Source organism: Callithrix jacchus, chromosome 15 (genome assembly GCF_049354715.1).
Source record: "Callithrix jacchus isolate 240 chromosome 15, calJac240_pri, whole genome shotgun sequence".
In the NCBI taxonomy this organism is placed as follows: domain Eukaryota; kingdom Metazoa; phylum Chordata; class Mammalia; order Primates; family Cebidae; genus Callithrix; species Callithrix jacchus.
Window position 1 is genome coordinate 27,057,046 of NC_133516.1, and position 15,197 is coordinate 27,072,242.

A 15,197-nucleotide genomic window follows, 5' to 3' on the forward strand; every position below is an offset into this window, starting at 1 on the left:
GTTGGCTAGATTTCACAGCAAATAAATTTTTTAAGAAGCGTTCATGATTACTGTGTTCCCTAAAATCTTGGGTATATGAGAATGATTTGTCTAAGGGCAGGTTGTCTGTGTGTAAAATTCTTAGTTTACCTATTTCTGCCTCACAGCTATGTAGACATTGTTCTCCTGCTTTCTGGCATTGTGTGTTAGAGTAAAAAACCTTGAGGCCAAACTAATGCTCCCATAGCTCCACTAACTGTCTTTATTTTTTCTTTTTTCTTTCCACTTTGGGAGTGGTAACTGTATATCAGTTTTTCTTGAGATAAGGTTAGCCATTTTGGTTTGCAGTATCAAGTGTTTATTTCAGATAACACTTTTTTATTAACTTTGAACTTCATTTTTCTTCACTTCAAAAGCGCCAGTTTTGCTGTTTTTGGCTCTTCTTTGCTTTTATCTACTTCTAAAGTTTCTGTTTTTAAACAAAATTGAACATTTTCTCGGTATTATTTTAATAGTTTTTATTTGTTCTGCACTGGAAATACTAGTTTTGTAGTCATCCACAGTGCTAGGATAAACCTTAACAGGGAAAAATGAAGACCTGATAACCAGAGGATCTGTCAGTAGTTACACAGAAAATTGTTAATGGTTCCAGAACTAAATTCAGCTAAAATATAATTTCAAATTTCAGCTATATCCCTTTTACCAGTCAGTTACTAGTTCATATGCTCCCTTTTCTCCCCTCTAAGATACTGAGAGGCTGAAGCCTGCTAGAATAAGTTTTTATTTTACAGAAATAAAAGTAGAAGATAAAAGGGCTAGACTCATATATTTTCAGAAACTCTGGACTGCCCCTTATTGGTAAAACAAATAGACAAACCTGAGCTGATTTAATGACTAGGGCAAGTATTCTCAGACCTGACTGGGAGAATTTGTAAAGTGTCTAAGTGAAAAGAGAACAATAAAAAGATATCTTGGAAAAGCAAAACTGTGTATTGCTCCTTGAAGTTTGGATTTGTTTAGATTAACAAAGAAGAAGGAACGAAGTTTGGTAGAGAAGGAGAAATAATGAGGAATATGTGGGCAGAAAGGTAAAAGTACATATAAACATGATTGTGTAAGGAAGATTAAAGGTTTTCCTGACTCTACCAGGCAGAGGCAGAATCCTTTATGCATTCCCATAACATCTTATGCTACCTCAGTTGTGGCACTGATTTCCTGATAGTGTAGTTTAATCTCTCACTTGCTAAACTGTTGGATTTCTTGACAGTAGGAATTGTTCCTGTCTTATTTACCTTTCTTTGCAAGTCCAGTCCCTCATATATTGAGATAGGGAAGAGACTTAAGGTTTCAATTCCTATTTGAGAATATTGCAGACCACTTCTCAAACACTTGAATTAGATTATATGTAAATGGAGACAGTGAATCCTTTCTTAAGCAAGTAGACATTGAAGAATAGTGGGAAATAAGATTTTATAAGTAGGGTGATGTTCGATTAAGGAGGTGGGAAAGTTGGGCTCACAAATTTGAATTCAGGATGAAATTGACGGTGGTGGTCAGCAGGGATCAGTTATTTACCACCTTCACAACTTGGTCTCAAATGCATAGGCAGCCATTGTAGATTTGAGAACCAGTAAATAGTAAACACAAACTTCTGAGGGATAAATATCTGATACCAGTGCGCAGAAAATAAAAGCCTACCACTTTTGCCCTGGCATTTGAGTCTCATTAGACCTATGCCTAGACTGGATCTATACTGGGCAAATTAGATCCTGTCTCAAGTAACTCACTTTCTCAGAGTCTGACTTAATCCTAGTTTGTTCCCCAAGAGAGGACTTCTAGAATGGAGTAGTCTTATTACCAATTTTACCATCACATGACAAAAAAAAAAGATTTCCACCAAAAATAAAGATCATTTTTTCTATCCTTTATATATTGAGATTCCTTATCTTTTAAGAAACTTACTTTTCTTCATTGTCCCATTCCACTGAGTACCTAATGTGCTGTAACTTTACTGCAAACTTTTATACTTAATTGTAAGAACTGGTATTTAATGTCTGCCCTGAGCTAGATACATTACTTATTTTATTTAGTGGCACAGTGCTGAGGTGAAATTCACCCTATTTTTATATTTAAATCAAAGTGATAAACTTTCCAAAGGACCCGGCTTGCAAGTATCAGAGTTGACAGCTGAACTCAAGGCAACCTGCTCCAAAGTCTGTCCCTGCTCTGCAAAACAGCATGCTGGACGAGTGGCCTCTTGGTTCTTCCTATGTATTTAATTCAGTTACTCTGCAAACTACCACAAAACATTATTTTACTTTAGGTCCCTTTCCTCTCATCTCTGCTTCCTTTTTAAAGTAGCAAGTGGGGAGGAACTATGAAGAAATATTATTCTGATTTTTTTTCTTTTTTCTTTCAGGCTACATAAACTATTCTTTGTCTTTGCTGGAATAAACAATATTGTACCTGATTGAACATTTGTAATATCAGGAGACCTAACACATTATAGTTTGGCATCAGGCTAGGGAACCTCTGCCTTGAATTGGATACTATAATATTTCTCTGCTTAAGGCCCCTACTATTTGCATAATAATTGCCCCAGTATATTTGTGGCAGTCCTATCCAGAAACAGAATATGGTTATTTGTAAATAAATGAATACTGACCACAATTAGTTAGCATCTCAAAAAAAGCAGTAACATTCTGAATTTTTTTCTTTTTTTTTTTTTTTCTTTTGAGAAAGAGGGTCTTGCTCTTTTGCCCAGCCTGGAGTGCAGTGATGTCATCATGGCTCACTGCAGCCTCTACCTACCAGACTCAAACAATCATCACACCTCATCCTCCCAAGTAGCTGGGGCTACAGGTGAATGCCACCACACCTGGCTAATGTTTTTCTCTTTTTGTAGGGACTGAGTCTCACCACTTGCCCAACCTGGTCTTAAATTCCTGGACTCAAGCAGTCCTCCCACATAAGCCTCCCAAATTATAGGGATTATAAGTGTGAGCTAGTATACTCAGCCCTAAACTTTTTTCTCGGGCAATAGTTTTCAAACTTTTTATATTTTTAAAAAATATTTTTAAAATAGTAATTATTCTAAAGCAATCATCTTCCAGCCATTTTGTCAATTACCCACATTAAAGATCTGTTTTATATTGCAATCTGGTATATATTTATAAATATATGAAATTATAGATTTACAAAAACAATTATTTTCCTTACCGTAACTGATATAGTCTCATATTTCATACTCAATTTCATTAAAAAATTTATTTGTTGGGACTCACCAAATACATTTTATTACCCACATGAAAAGTAGAGGATAAGTTTGATGTAATCTCTCAGAGTTGGCTTAAACCTATCTTTCTCTTCTCCTTTTTATTCATATCTTCTTGCTTATCTGTATTTCTATAGCCTCATCCAAATCTCTTTTCTCTCTTTTCGTTGTTCTTACCTTCATTTTTACCTTGTCTAGTCCACCAATTCAGAACTGGAACTATACTCCACCAATGCAAAACTATAAAATATTCGTGTGAATTACAATGTTGCTTACATTATGATTTTTTTTCACTTAGGTGAATTTAACTTTTTTGTCTCTCAAATTCCAGACAAAACTAAACTATTTCTTAAAAGAGTTGCATATGTAATTTTACCTTCCTTGTAAGTTAGCTATTTTCGTAGTTAAAAAGTTTCCCATACCTATATGAATTATACTAGCAGTATTATAAAAACTGTCTTAATACTTGGAAATTAAACTAATAGATGTACTGTACCTACTTATGAATGTAACTTTCAGGATAATTAGAGGCCACAGAAGCATCCCTCAGTTCTCTATTGAGTAACTTAACTCTGTTCATGTTATTACCTCGATATCTCTCATGGCTGTTCCTTCCTCTCAATTCTATGTTCTTACTTATTTTTCTCTTAGATTATTGTAATTAGCTCCTGGTTAATCTTCCTAAACTCTCTTAATATATCTTTTGTCATAGTGATATTTAAAATAGAAATCTGCCAGTAACTGTTGAGAGTGTTTCACTGGCTTTCAACCACCTGGGGATAGTCTAAATTGCTTGGCATGGCTTTTAAAGGCTCTTTAATGGATCTGTATCCATTCTCTCTTTGACATCTATGGTAAATTGCTTGGCATGGCTTTTAACGGCTCTTTAGTGGACCTGTATCCATTCCCTCTTTGACAACTATGGTATTGGAGGGAGGAAAGTGGGATGAAAGGCTAATGAAAGATAAACAGAGCAAGCGGCTCACTGATTTTACGATGCACCATGTAATTTAGGCCTTTTGCATGTGTTTATATTAAAGTCCTTTTCTTTGCATTCACTTATCTGTCAAATCACATATGAGATGTTATTTGTGATTTGTTCCAGTAGTTTTCTTGGACATATCTCAGTTTATTCGTCTGCTTGTATGTGAGCCTCACCTTGTACTGGAATTGCTAGAAAGGAGAGAGTTATCTTCATTTAGGTCTCCTTAGTGTCTGGCACTGTGTGCCAGGAATATGTTAGGTGCTGCAGGTGTAGAAAACAACTAGACATATACAAGCCTTGTCCTCACAGTACTTTTAAGATGGCAGATAAGCATGTACAATAAAATAATAGGAGAAATGCAAGATGTTAAAAACTTCCTGGTGAAAGTGGCATTTCAAATGATCACTAAAGGATAAGTAGAAATTAACTAATTGTTGAGGAAAACTGAGACAACAAAATAATGTCCCATGGCTTGATGTTCAAATGGCAAGAAATGAAGCTACAGAATGTGCAAAAGCTGTCATGAAGGGCTGTGAGAGTAAAATGACCATAGAATTTATCTTCTGGATTGCAAAGCTTTTGAGAAGGAAATGGGAAGCTGTTAATAATATGCCAGGACAACCGCATAGACAGACCATCCTAGGCAAACTAGAATTTATGGTGAGTTTGAACTTTATGCTAAGCATATAGGAATTCACAGAAAGACTTTTAAATAAGAGAGGTAATTTGATCACATTTACATTTTAAAAATCATTATAGCTCTGGTGTGGAGCATGAGATGGCAGGCTATTGTAATAAACTGAAAGAACGTGATGACTTTACACAGAAGTGGGAGTAAATTTGAGGAAGATTTAAGAAGTGAATATTGGTTCATCAGATGGGGGTGAGGCAGAGGGAGGTGTTAAGGTTGATACCTGGTTTCTTTCTTATCTCAGAGAAGAGCATTACCATCCATCTCCCATGAAAAAGAGCTGTGTTGGGGAGGTCAAACTTAGACATTTTGAGTTATGAGATGGAAATATTCTAGTAGATAGCTAGTTGTGAATCCAGAAAGTCTGAGTTAGAGAAAGATTTGCATTTGTGTATGTTTTCTGTTTGTATTATTTCCCCATCCTCTATACTTCTTATTGTTTCTAGGGTTTATGTTGGGAAAAAATACTTTGTTTTGCAAACTTCAAAGAATGGTAAAAACAAAATGTTATGTTTAGTTTTTCTCTTTCTTGGCTAGGAAGTAATTCTGAACCAGTGAGCAGGCGCAGTGCTGAAGGATATGCTTACCACTTGTTAAATGAACAAATGGTGGGATTATGAGTGTTTATTTTGTTCTCTGTATTTTTATGTGTTTTAAATTTTTGTCTAAGTGATTAAAAATGGGATAGCGTTTGGCCATTTGTATCTGAGTGGCTCTTAGAAATGTAGTTTTCATCTGCTGGGCCTATGCTATTAGCTTTAAGGACATCTTATCTCATTTAATCCTCACAATACCTTGTGGGTAGGTGGTATTCTCATTTTACAGATATGGTTAAACTTAAATATGTTAAGTAGTTTTGCCTCAGTTTACACAAGTGGCAGAACAGTATTTGAACCCAGATTGGTCTGACTCTGATCTACATATTCTTAATCTTTAGACTCTAAGTTGTCTTTAGAGACTACCAAAAAAATTAAGCTGCTTTCAGTCTGTCTTCCTGTGACATTGACCATATGATGTACACATACACACTTAAGACTAGACGTTGGCCAGGCACAGTGGCTCACGCCTGTAATCCCAGCACTTTGGGAGGCCAAGGCTGGTAGATTACCTGAGGTCAGGTAATCTACCTGACCAACACGGCAAAACCCCATCTCTACTAAAAGTACAAAATTATCTAGGCATGATGGTACATGCCTGTAATCCCAGCTACTCAGGAGGCTGAGGCAGGAGAATCACTTGAACCTGGGAGGCAGAGGTTACAGTGAGCCAGGATCACACCACTGCAGTTCAGCCTGGGCAACAAGAGTGAAACTCCATCTCAAAAAAAAAAAAGTAGAAATTAAACACTATCTTGTATTGTTTTCAATACAAGATATTTTTTCAAATTTTACATGCTTGGTATATCTTGTCAAGCTCTCAGTAACAAAGTTTGAGTGGCAGCACCTTTCTTAACAGTTGAGGCATATGTGATTAAAGAGCCAATGAAGGATCCGCACAGGTGCATTGGGTTCTGAGTCTCATTATAGTATGCTCTGCCCTGGAGGACTTGAGCTGATGTTCACCAGCAGCTAAAGTGACGATTATATAATGTTTACAGAAGTGGATAGTTCTTCTTAGAATCTGTTATAATGTTTAAGCTCTGTTTGCTTTATAATAGAGAACTTTCTGTACTGGACACTGGATCGATAAAGTCAGAGGCCTGTGCTTCCAACTCAGCAGGTAAAATTTGACGTTTTCAGAATATGCAATATTGAAGCATCTCTTTATATCTGCATTCAGGCCTAGTCCAAAGGAATTCATTAGAACAAGAAGCTTTTCATTTTAGGGTCTATTAACCATATGTTTTATAGTTTGTCAATTCTCCTGTTTTAATTGACTGGTTGGAAGATCAGATTGAGATATTTTGTTTAATAAATAACCTTGTTAGGCTTTATCTATAAAAGATAGGTAATTGACCTCAGCAGTTTTTGCCATCTTATTTTGAAATTGAAATATGTATTTAAGCTTTATCACATTTTAAATCCGAGTTGCTTAAAATTTTATAGTTAACAGCTAGTCACAAGTTTAAATATCTGAATCTTTATTTCACAGGATGTAACTTAGTATGAAAGTTGATTTTACTTTGACCTTCAAGTTTTATAAGTATATTTAAAATAGCTTGAGATGATCAAGAAAAATTCTTAAATATCTGTTTAATTTTTTATACAACATAATGGAGTTATTTTGATAGAGAGGAATTATTGTGTAATTTGCTGAAAACTCTGCTTCATATTTGTCACATTAGACCTTAAGAGAGCCTCCGAATTCCAAGTCATTTTTTAGAATAGTCTTTGAATAACTCATTTTGTCTATAAAGTTTCTGTAATTGAATATTATTTCTTTTCAGCAAGTGAAATAAGACATGATTCCAAAGATGTGAACACTTCCTTAGGAAAAGTTGCTAATAAGGCCTCTGAAAATGAAACACTGGAAGACTTCAGTGAACAAATAAAAGGTTCAAACTTGGATAAAAAGGTAGTAGTGAATCTTTTGCATTTTTAAAAAATTTCTTGGTCTTAAACAGTGGTAATGCATAAATCCATCTTAACAGTGCTATTGGGTAGCAAATATAACTCCCTTTATTGAGTAAAAGAAAGAATCAAGTCACTCTAGCCGTGGGATGCATCCCTGATACTTGGTGTAAGCATAGTATAAACAAGGTTTTCCTTGCCTGGGAAAATGGGATGTACTGTTTAATTACATACTGTAGTTAGCTTTTTAGTATCTGAAGTTTGTCACAAACCTATGAAAGTCTTTCTAAATAAAATTTTACATATTTTTCTGCCTCAGAAAACAGTAAGTACCGAAAATCTTCTCATCTTTCTTAATTTTCAAATAGCATAGTACCTGAGGGCCATGCTTCCTAGTATGAGATGATTTATTTGTTTTGTTTGAGGGAAGGGGAATTATATATTTATCCTTCTAATACCATGGTAGACTTCAAAATACTAACCCATTACAAAATATGAAACTTAGTAATATTTGCTCTTAAGATAGCTTGCCCCCAAATTTGGGAATTAACAAACTTTCTTTCATCTCTCTCATCTTACATTTTAGGAGCATTAGAAGGTAAACAGATTGACTTATGGGACATATTCCTGGCCTACTTCTTTTCAGCTCTTGTATATGGCTGGCTCTAAATTTTTAGAAATGCTTCCTTATTGATCTTTTACTTCCCACTATATGTGTATGTATATTCAAGTATATACATATATGGTAGGAAGTAAAAGATCAATATGCCAGGTGCAGTGACTCAGGCCTGTTATCCCAGCACTTTGGGAGGCAGAGGTAGGAGGATTACTTGAGGCCAGGAATTTGAGACCAGCCTGAGCAACATAGTGAGACCCTGTCTCTACAAAAAAATTTTTTTAAAATTAGCCAGGTGTGCTGGTGTCCACCTGTAGTCCCAGCTACTTGGCAGGGTGTAGGTGGGAAGATAGTTTGAGCCTGGGAGGTCAGGTCTGCAGTGAGCCATGTTGGGCCACTACACTGCAGCCTGGGCAACAAAGCAAGATCCTGTCTCAGAAAAAAAAGTTTTGTGTGTGTGTGTGTGTGCCCACGCACGCGTGTGTGAATGATTCTTTTCCAGACATTTTTACTTTTCTCCTGTGTATCACTTGTCAATTTTTAGGCTTACCATAGTAGTAATTACTTGATGATTCTACTTTTGGGACCCTGATAAAGTACTAGACTACTTTTTTAAACTTTTTATTTTGAAATAGAGATTCACAGAAGTTACAAAGGTAGTACAGAGAGGACCCATGTTGCCTTCACCTAGTTTTCTCCTATAATTCCATCTTAAAATATAAGAAGCAGGAATTTTATAGTGATAGAATATATTTGTGAAGTTCAGTGTATTTTATCAAATATGCAGATTTATGTGACCACCGCTGCAGTCAAAGAGCTGTTCATCACCACAAAGATCTCCCTTATGCTACCTCTTTAGTCCTACCTTTTTCCCTCCCCCAATAATTTCTATAAGAGGACTACGAATTGATAATTCTAAAAAAAAAAAAAACAGCTTTAGTTTTACTGATTTTTTTTTTCCTATGTTGCTTTTTTGTTTTCAGTTTCACTGAGTCTGCTCTGGTTATTTCTTATTTTTTATATACATACTTTGGATTAATTTGTTGTTCTTTTTGCAGTTTCCTAAAATGGCAGCCGAAGTCATTGATTGGAAACCTTTATTATTTTCTTTTTTTTTTTTTTTTTTATGAAACAGAGTTTCACTCTCGTTACCAAGGCTGGAGTGCAATGGCGCAATCTCGGCTCACCATATCCTCCGCCCCCTGGGTTCAGGCAATTCACCTGCCTCAGCCTCCTGAGTAGCTGTGATTACAGGCACGCACCACCATGCCCAGCTAATTTTTTTGTATTTTTAGTAGAGACGGGGTTTCACCATGTTGACCAGGATGGTCTTGATCTCTTGACCTCGTGATCCACCCACCTCGGCCTCCCAAAGTGCTGGGATTACAGGCGTGAGATACCGCACCCGGCCACCTTTATTATTTTCTAATAGAAACAGTTAGTGCTATAATTTATCCATAAATACTGTTTCAGCAGCATCCCACTTTTTGTTGAAATAATTGTGGATTCACATGCAGTTATAAGAAATAATACATAGATAACTATGCACCCTTTACCTAGTTTCTCCCAATTGTAATATATTGCAAAATCATAGTACAATATCATAACCAGAATATTGACATTAATACAGTCAAGATATTACAGAACATTTCCATCACCACATTGATCCCTCATGTTGCCCTTTTATAGGGCAACCCGCTTTCTTCTCTCTTTCTTCCATCACCCATACCTTAACTCTGGACAACCACTAATCTGTTCTGCATTTCTGTAATTCTGTCATTTCAAGAATATTATATAAATGGAATCATAAAGTAACCTCTTCAGATTGGTTTCTCTTTTTTTTTCCACCTGGTATGATCCTGTGGATATTCAACCAAGTCATTGCATATATCAGTAGTTCATTCATTTTTACTGTTTAGTAATATTCCATGGTATGAATATACCACAGTTTGTTTAGCTATTTGCTCATTGATGGATATCAAGATTGTGTCTAGTTTGGGATTGTTATAGGATAAAGCTGCTATCTGTAAACATTCATGTACAGGTTTTTGTGTAACTATGTGTTTGAATTTTTCTGGGAGAAATGGGCTGTAACTGCTGACCTCTATAGTAGTTAATTGTTAGGTTTTAACTTGAGTGAACTCAACCTCCAGATTACTCCCCTGTGGTTCATGTCAGTGGACATGTTTGTTCAGTTCTTGGAGTGTTAGCTGGGCTGTTTGGAATCCATGTTACATACATGTAGTTCAAAGATCAGCTAGAGATTTGGGCCAAGTTATAAGTAGATTTGGCGACTTTGTTATGCTTCCTCCCAGATTCCTCACCTCACTTTCCAATTTCTGATTTTGCCCCAAACTCTGTTTTTCAGGTTCTTTGTCAGTAGGGCAAATTGTTGTCCTCCCTAAGTGTTTCCAATTATACAGACATAAAAGCAAGACAGTTATCCAGTGGCATTCTGTTTTTCTGAGCATAGACTTCCCTCTAGGTTCTGCCTGCTTTTTATATCTCTACAGGGTTTTCAGGTAGTTTAAAAATATTTTATCCAAGGTTTATGGTTGTTATCTGCAGAAGAGTTAGCCCAATAGAAGAGTCTCTTACATTTCCCAAAATATACCCATTGTGATATTCTTTTGAATTTCATCCAGGTGGTAGCATACTGTTCTTTACCTTGCTTGAGATGTTTTTCCTTTCAATGTATGTAATGATGTCTTGTTTTTGTAGTTGCATAATTATCTACTATATGAATATACCCTAACAAGTCCCACTATTGATGGACACTTGGTTTGTTTCCATTTTTTTGCTATTTAAATATTTCTGCATTATGCATCCTTGAGCATAAGGCATTTTGCATATGTGCAAGCATTTTTGGATTAATTCCTAGAAGTGGAGTTGTCAAATTGTCCTTCATAGAGATTGCTTTGATTTATACTTTCAACAACATTGTGTGAGTGCCATTTTCTCCCCACACACTAATTCATTATTAATTTTTTGTCCATCTGTTTATTTTTACAAATGACCTTTAGTTTTATTATGAATTTTTTTTATGAGTCTAGTTAAACATCTTTAGAAGCCATTTACATTGTTTTCTGTGAACCTCCTATTTATGTCCTGATAGGATTTGGCTCCGTCCACACCCAAAATCTCATCGTGAATCCACATAATCCCCCTAATTCCTGTATGTCAAGGGAGAGACCGGGTGGAGGTTAATTGAATCATGGAGGCAGTTCCCCCCATGCCGTTTTGTGATAGTGAGTTCTCATGAAATCTGATAGTTTTATTAGTGTTTGGTATTCATTCATTCTCTCTCCTTCCTGCCACCTTGTGAAGAAGGTGCCTAGCTTTCCTTTCACCTTCCACCATGACTTTTAAGTTTCCTGTTGCCTCCCCAGCTGTGCTGAACTGTGAGTCAATTAAACCTCTTTCCTTTATAAATTACTCAGTCTTGAGCAGTTCTTTATAATAGCGTGAAAATACATGCTCCTTTGCCCATTGTCTTCCAGATTTTTCTTTTTTACTCGTAGGAACTTTTTATGTAATAAATATATCTGTTCCTTGTCATATATGACTATACTTTTTTCTGGATTTCATTTGTTTTGACTTAGTTTAGGAGCTTTTCACCTTATAAAAGCCCTTTATTTTTATTTAATCAAATATGTCAGTTTTCTTTTATAATAGGAGTTACAAGTCACATTTGGAGAAACCCTTCCCCATCTCAACATTTAAATTTTTCTCCCATATTTTCTTTTAGGGTCTTGTGGTGGAGTTTATTATGTTTAAATTTTTTTATCAAACTAAAATTTACCTTAGTAGAAGGAATATAGAAACAATGTAACTTTATTTTAGCAGATTGCCCTTTGTACGTTTTATTCTCTTAACATATGAAAATATTTAAAATATCTGTGATCAGACCTACTGATATCATACTTCATGGTTTCTGCCTTTGGTGTCATGCTTAGGCTTTCCCAACCCTCCAAATTATATACTCCGTTATATATTTGATTGTTTTGCTATTTTATTTTCTTTTGCTACTTTTAGAATTTTTAATTTAATGATCCTAAAAGGTATTTTGGCATATGGTGAGTTGGGAGCACACTTACTTTCCATCCAGTTAACTAGCCAGTTCTTCCATTTGTTGAATCATTTCCTCATAAGTTTCAAGTGCCATATATAATGTTTTCAAAATTTTATGTATAAATCTGTTTCTTCTCTTTTGTTTCATTGATTTCTAGTCCTTGCACCAATAGCATACTGTCAATAATTTGGAAAATCGTAAGGAAGAAATAATAGGAAGGCTGGCTTTTAAAGATACTAAAATGTATTATAAATCTAAAATATTTTTTGGTGGTTCTCTCTCATGTATTTTTTTAAAGAGTGCTTTAAACTTACATTGTAGTTTTTTAATGTATAAATTAATTTGGGGAGAATTAACATCTTTAACTCAAGTATTCTTATCCAGGAACACGGTAGGTCCTTCAGTTTGTTATGTTTTATGTTTCTCAGTTGATTTTTGTAGTTCCCTAAGAGTTCTAGGTTGACTTCCAAGGCTTTTATAGTTTTGGGTTTTACATTTAAGTATTTAATCGATCTTGAGCTGATTTTTGTATATGGTATAAGGAAGGGGTCCAGTTTCAGTCTTCTGCATGTGGCTAGCCAGTTACCCAGCACCATTTATTGAATAGAAAGTCCTTTCCCCATTGCTTTTGTCAGCTTTGTTGAAGATCAGATGATTATAGGTGTGCAGCCTTATTCTTGGGCTATGTATTAGGTTCTGTTGGCCTATGTATCTGTTTTTGTACCAGTACCATGCAATTTTGGTTACTGTAGTCCTGTAGTGTAGTTTTAGGTCAGTAACATCATGCCTTCAGCTTTGTTCTTTTTGCTTAGGATTGCCATGTCTATTTGAGCTCTTTTTGGTTTCATATAAATTTTTAAATAGTTTTTCTAGTTCCATGAAGAATATCATTGGTAGCTTGATAGGAATACCATTAAATCCATAAATTGCTTTGGGCAGTATGCCCAATTTAATGATATTCCTTCTTCCTATCCATGATCATGGAATGTTTTTCCATTTGTTGATGTGATCTCTGATTTCTTTGAGCAGTGTTTTGTAATTCTCATGATAGAGATCTTTCACTTCTCTGGTTAGCTGTATTCCTAGGTATTTTACTCTTTTAGTGGATGCCTGTTTTTTTTTAATTCTTTTAGTAGATGCCTGTTTTTTCAAAAGTTTAATATTTGAACATGTATAACCTTATGAATAGAAAAATCACTATTTCCAAACACGTATTTGTGAAATGTAAGTGTAGTTATATTTAAAACACATTTAAATATTTCTTGTAAAAGATAAATTTTATGTTTATAAATACCACTTAAAAATAACTCAAAGCTCAAGCTTTTTTTCTGAATAAGAAGAAACTCAACTTTAGTTTTTCCCCTAATAATTTGAAATAGTGACTTGTGTAATTAAAAGTGATATCAAAAACTGGACAAATATTTTGGCTATTTAATTTTTCTCTTAAGCAGCAGTGGAAATTTTTAAGTCAGTATTCAGTATTTTAAATTATGTAGAATATAATTGTTTTTAAGGATTGGCCATAAACTAGTTGTTTAATTAATATCTAATACATTATAATAAATCCAGTAAACCTCATAGCTTAATATGTATTACACAGACATTCACTTGTACTTATTTAACCATAATCTCTTCACAGCATAGATTTACAGACAAAGTGATTATCAAAGAAGAAAAAGAAAAGATTTATGAAGTGTGCAAAAGGTCTGTAACATAATTTTTAATGACATAACTTAAAATAATCACTCATCTAATTTGTATTCTGAGTATGTTTTTTATTCTTTGTGTATATGCTTGGGCTATATGCCATAAGCCATATGTAGGTATCATTTAATTAGTGTGTCAGGTGTACTCAGGTGTAAGGGATGTTGTAAGTTACTGTAAAGCTGTCACTAAGTTTTTTGAGCCATTAAAATATTTTGTTGAGGAAAGATAAGGAGTAGTGATAAAAAGAAAAAGTGATGTGTATTTCACTTTTATCAAGATAAAGGTGGCTGAAATCAGATTCACATTGCACTTTGCAAGGATCTTACATGGATGCAGTGATTCATACTGAGAGTTATAGCACACTCGCTGGAACATATAAAACCACCACATTTAGAGTTGGAGATCATCTGATCCACCTAAGAAATCATCTGATCCATCCTCCACCACCCTCATTTTACATTTGAGGCAAGGCTCACCCAGGGCAGGTGATGGATATATTTGAGTTATTTAATGTTAAGGCACTAATTTTCAAAGTGTGATCCTTAGAGAAGCAGCATCATGTAGGAACTTGTCAGAAATGGAAATTAGTCGGTCTCATCTCAGACCTACTTAATCAAACTTTCGGGATGGGCCTGCCAATCTGTTTTTAACAAGGCCACCAGCTGATTTTGATGCATGCTCAAGTTTGAGGACTACTGTGTTAAGGGGAAGGCTAGACAACAATTAGATTGTTGCCACAGAAGGTTCATTATGGTTCATGACCATTTGGAGATACTAAAGAAAAAGCAAGAGTAACAAGGTTAACTATTGTTTTTTCTGTTGAAAGCATTTTGCTTACAAACTAAGATAATGTAATTGCAGCCTGCAAAGTTTTATCAACTTGACTCTATCATAGCAATCACCAGTGTGACATTGATTGGTTAAGTCATTACATCTTGGGCTTCAGTCATCTGATCAAAAATAAAAGATAATCTCTTCCATCTATAAAAATTCATAATTTCTATTTCTTTGTTTATGTTGCCGCTTTTGTTTTATTTGGCGGGGGACGTAGGGATTATACATATCAATGACATCCCAAGTTGGGGAGAGAAGTGAATATCTTTATTTTGTATAGAAATCTTAAATTCTATTAATGCTACTAAATTTCAACTTTTGTAAGTATGGGTCCCTCTTACTGATTTTACTGTCCTCTGGCCCTGAAAACCCAAGCTGATAAAACTTACTAGAATTATTTTTAAGGCAAAAGATTATAGTATCTGAATGTTGGCGTAAACCTTTCTCCTAAAAAGTAAATGTGTTTGTATTTACTAGTCTTCTCTGAAATACTTCTTTCCCTACCCTTGCTTAAGTTATTTTCCTACAT

At 34.9% G+C, this 15,197-nt stretch overlaps 1 protein-coding gene across 1 annotated transcript in view; it reads left to right on the forward strand.

The window, feature by feature from the left end:
- Positions 1 to 15,197, forward strand: part of TOPAZ1 (testis and ovary specific TOPAZ 1) — a 91,607-nt gene that overhangs the window by 7,761 nt on the left and 68,649 nt on the right. Inside the window, exons 3-5 of the mRNA XM_035275014.3 lie at positions 6,587 to 6,648; positions 7,316 to 7,443; positions 13,767 to 13,831. Coding sequence (XP_035130905.3) covers positions 6,587 to 6,648; positions 7,316 to 7,443; positions 13,767 to 13,831 — 255 coding nt within the window. The remainder of the gene's footprint in view (positions 1 to 6,586; positions 6,649 to 7,315; positions 7,444 to 13,766; positions 13,832 to 15,197) is intronic.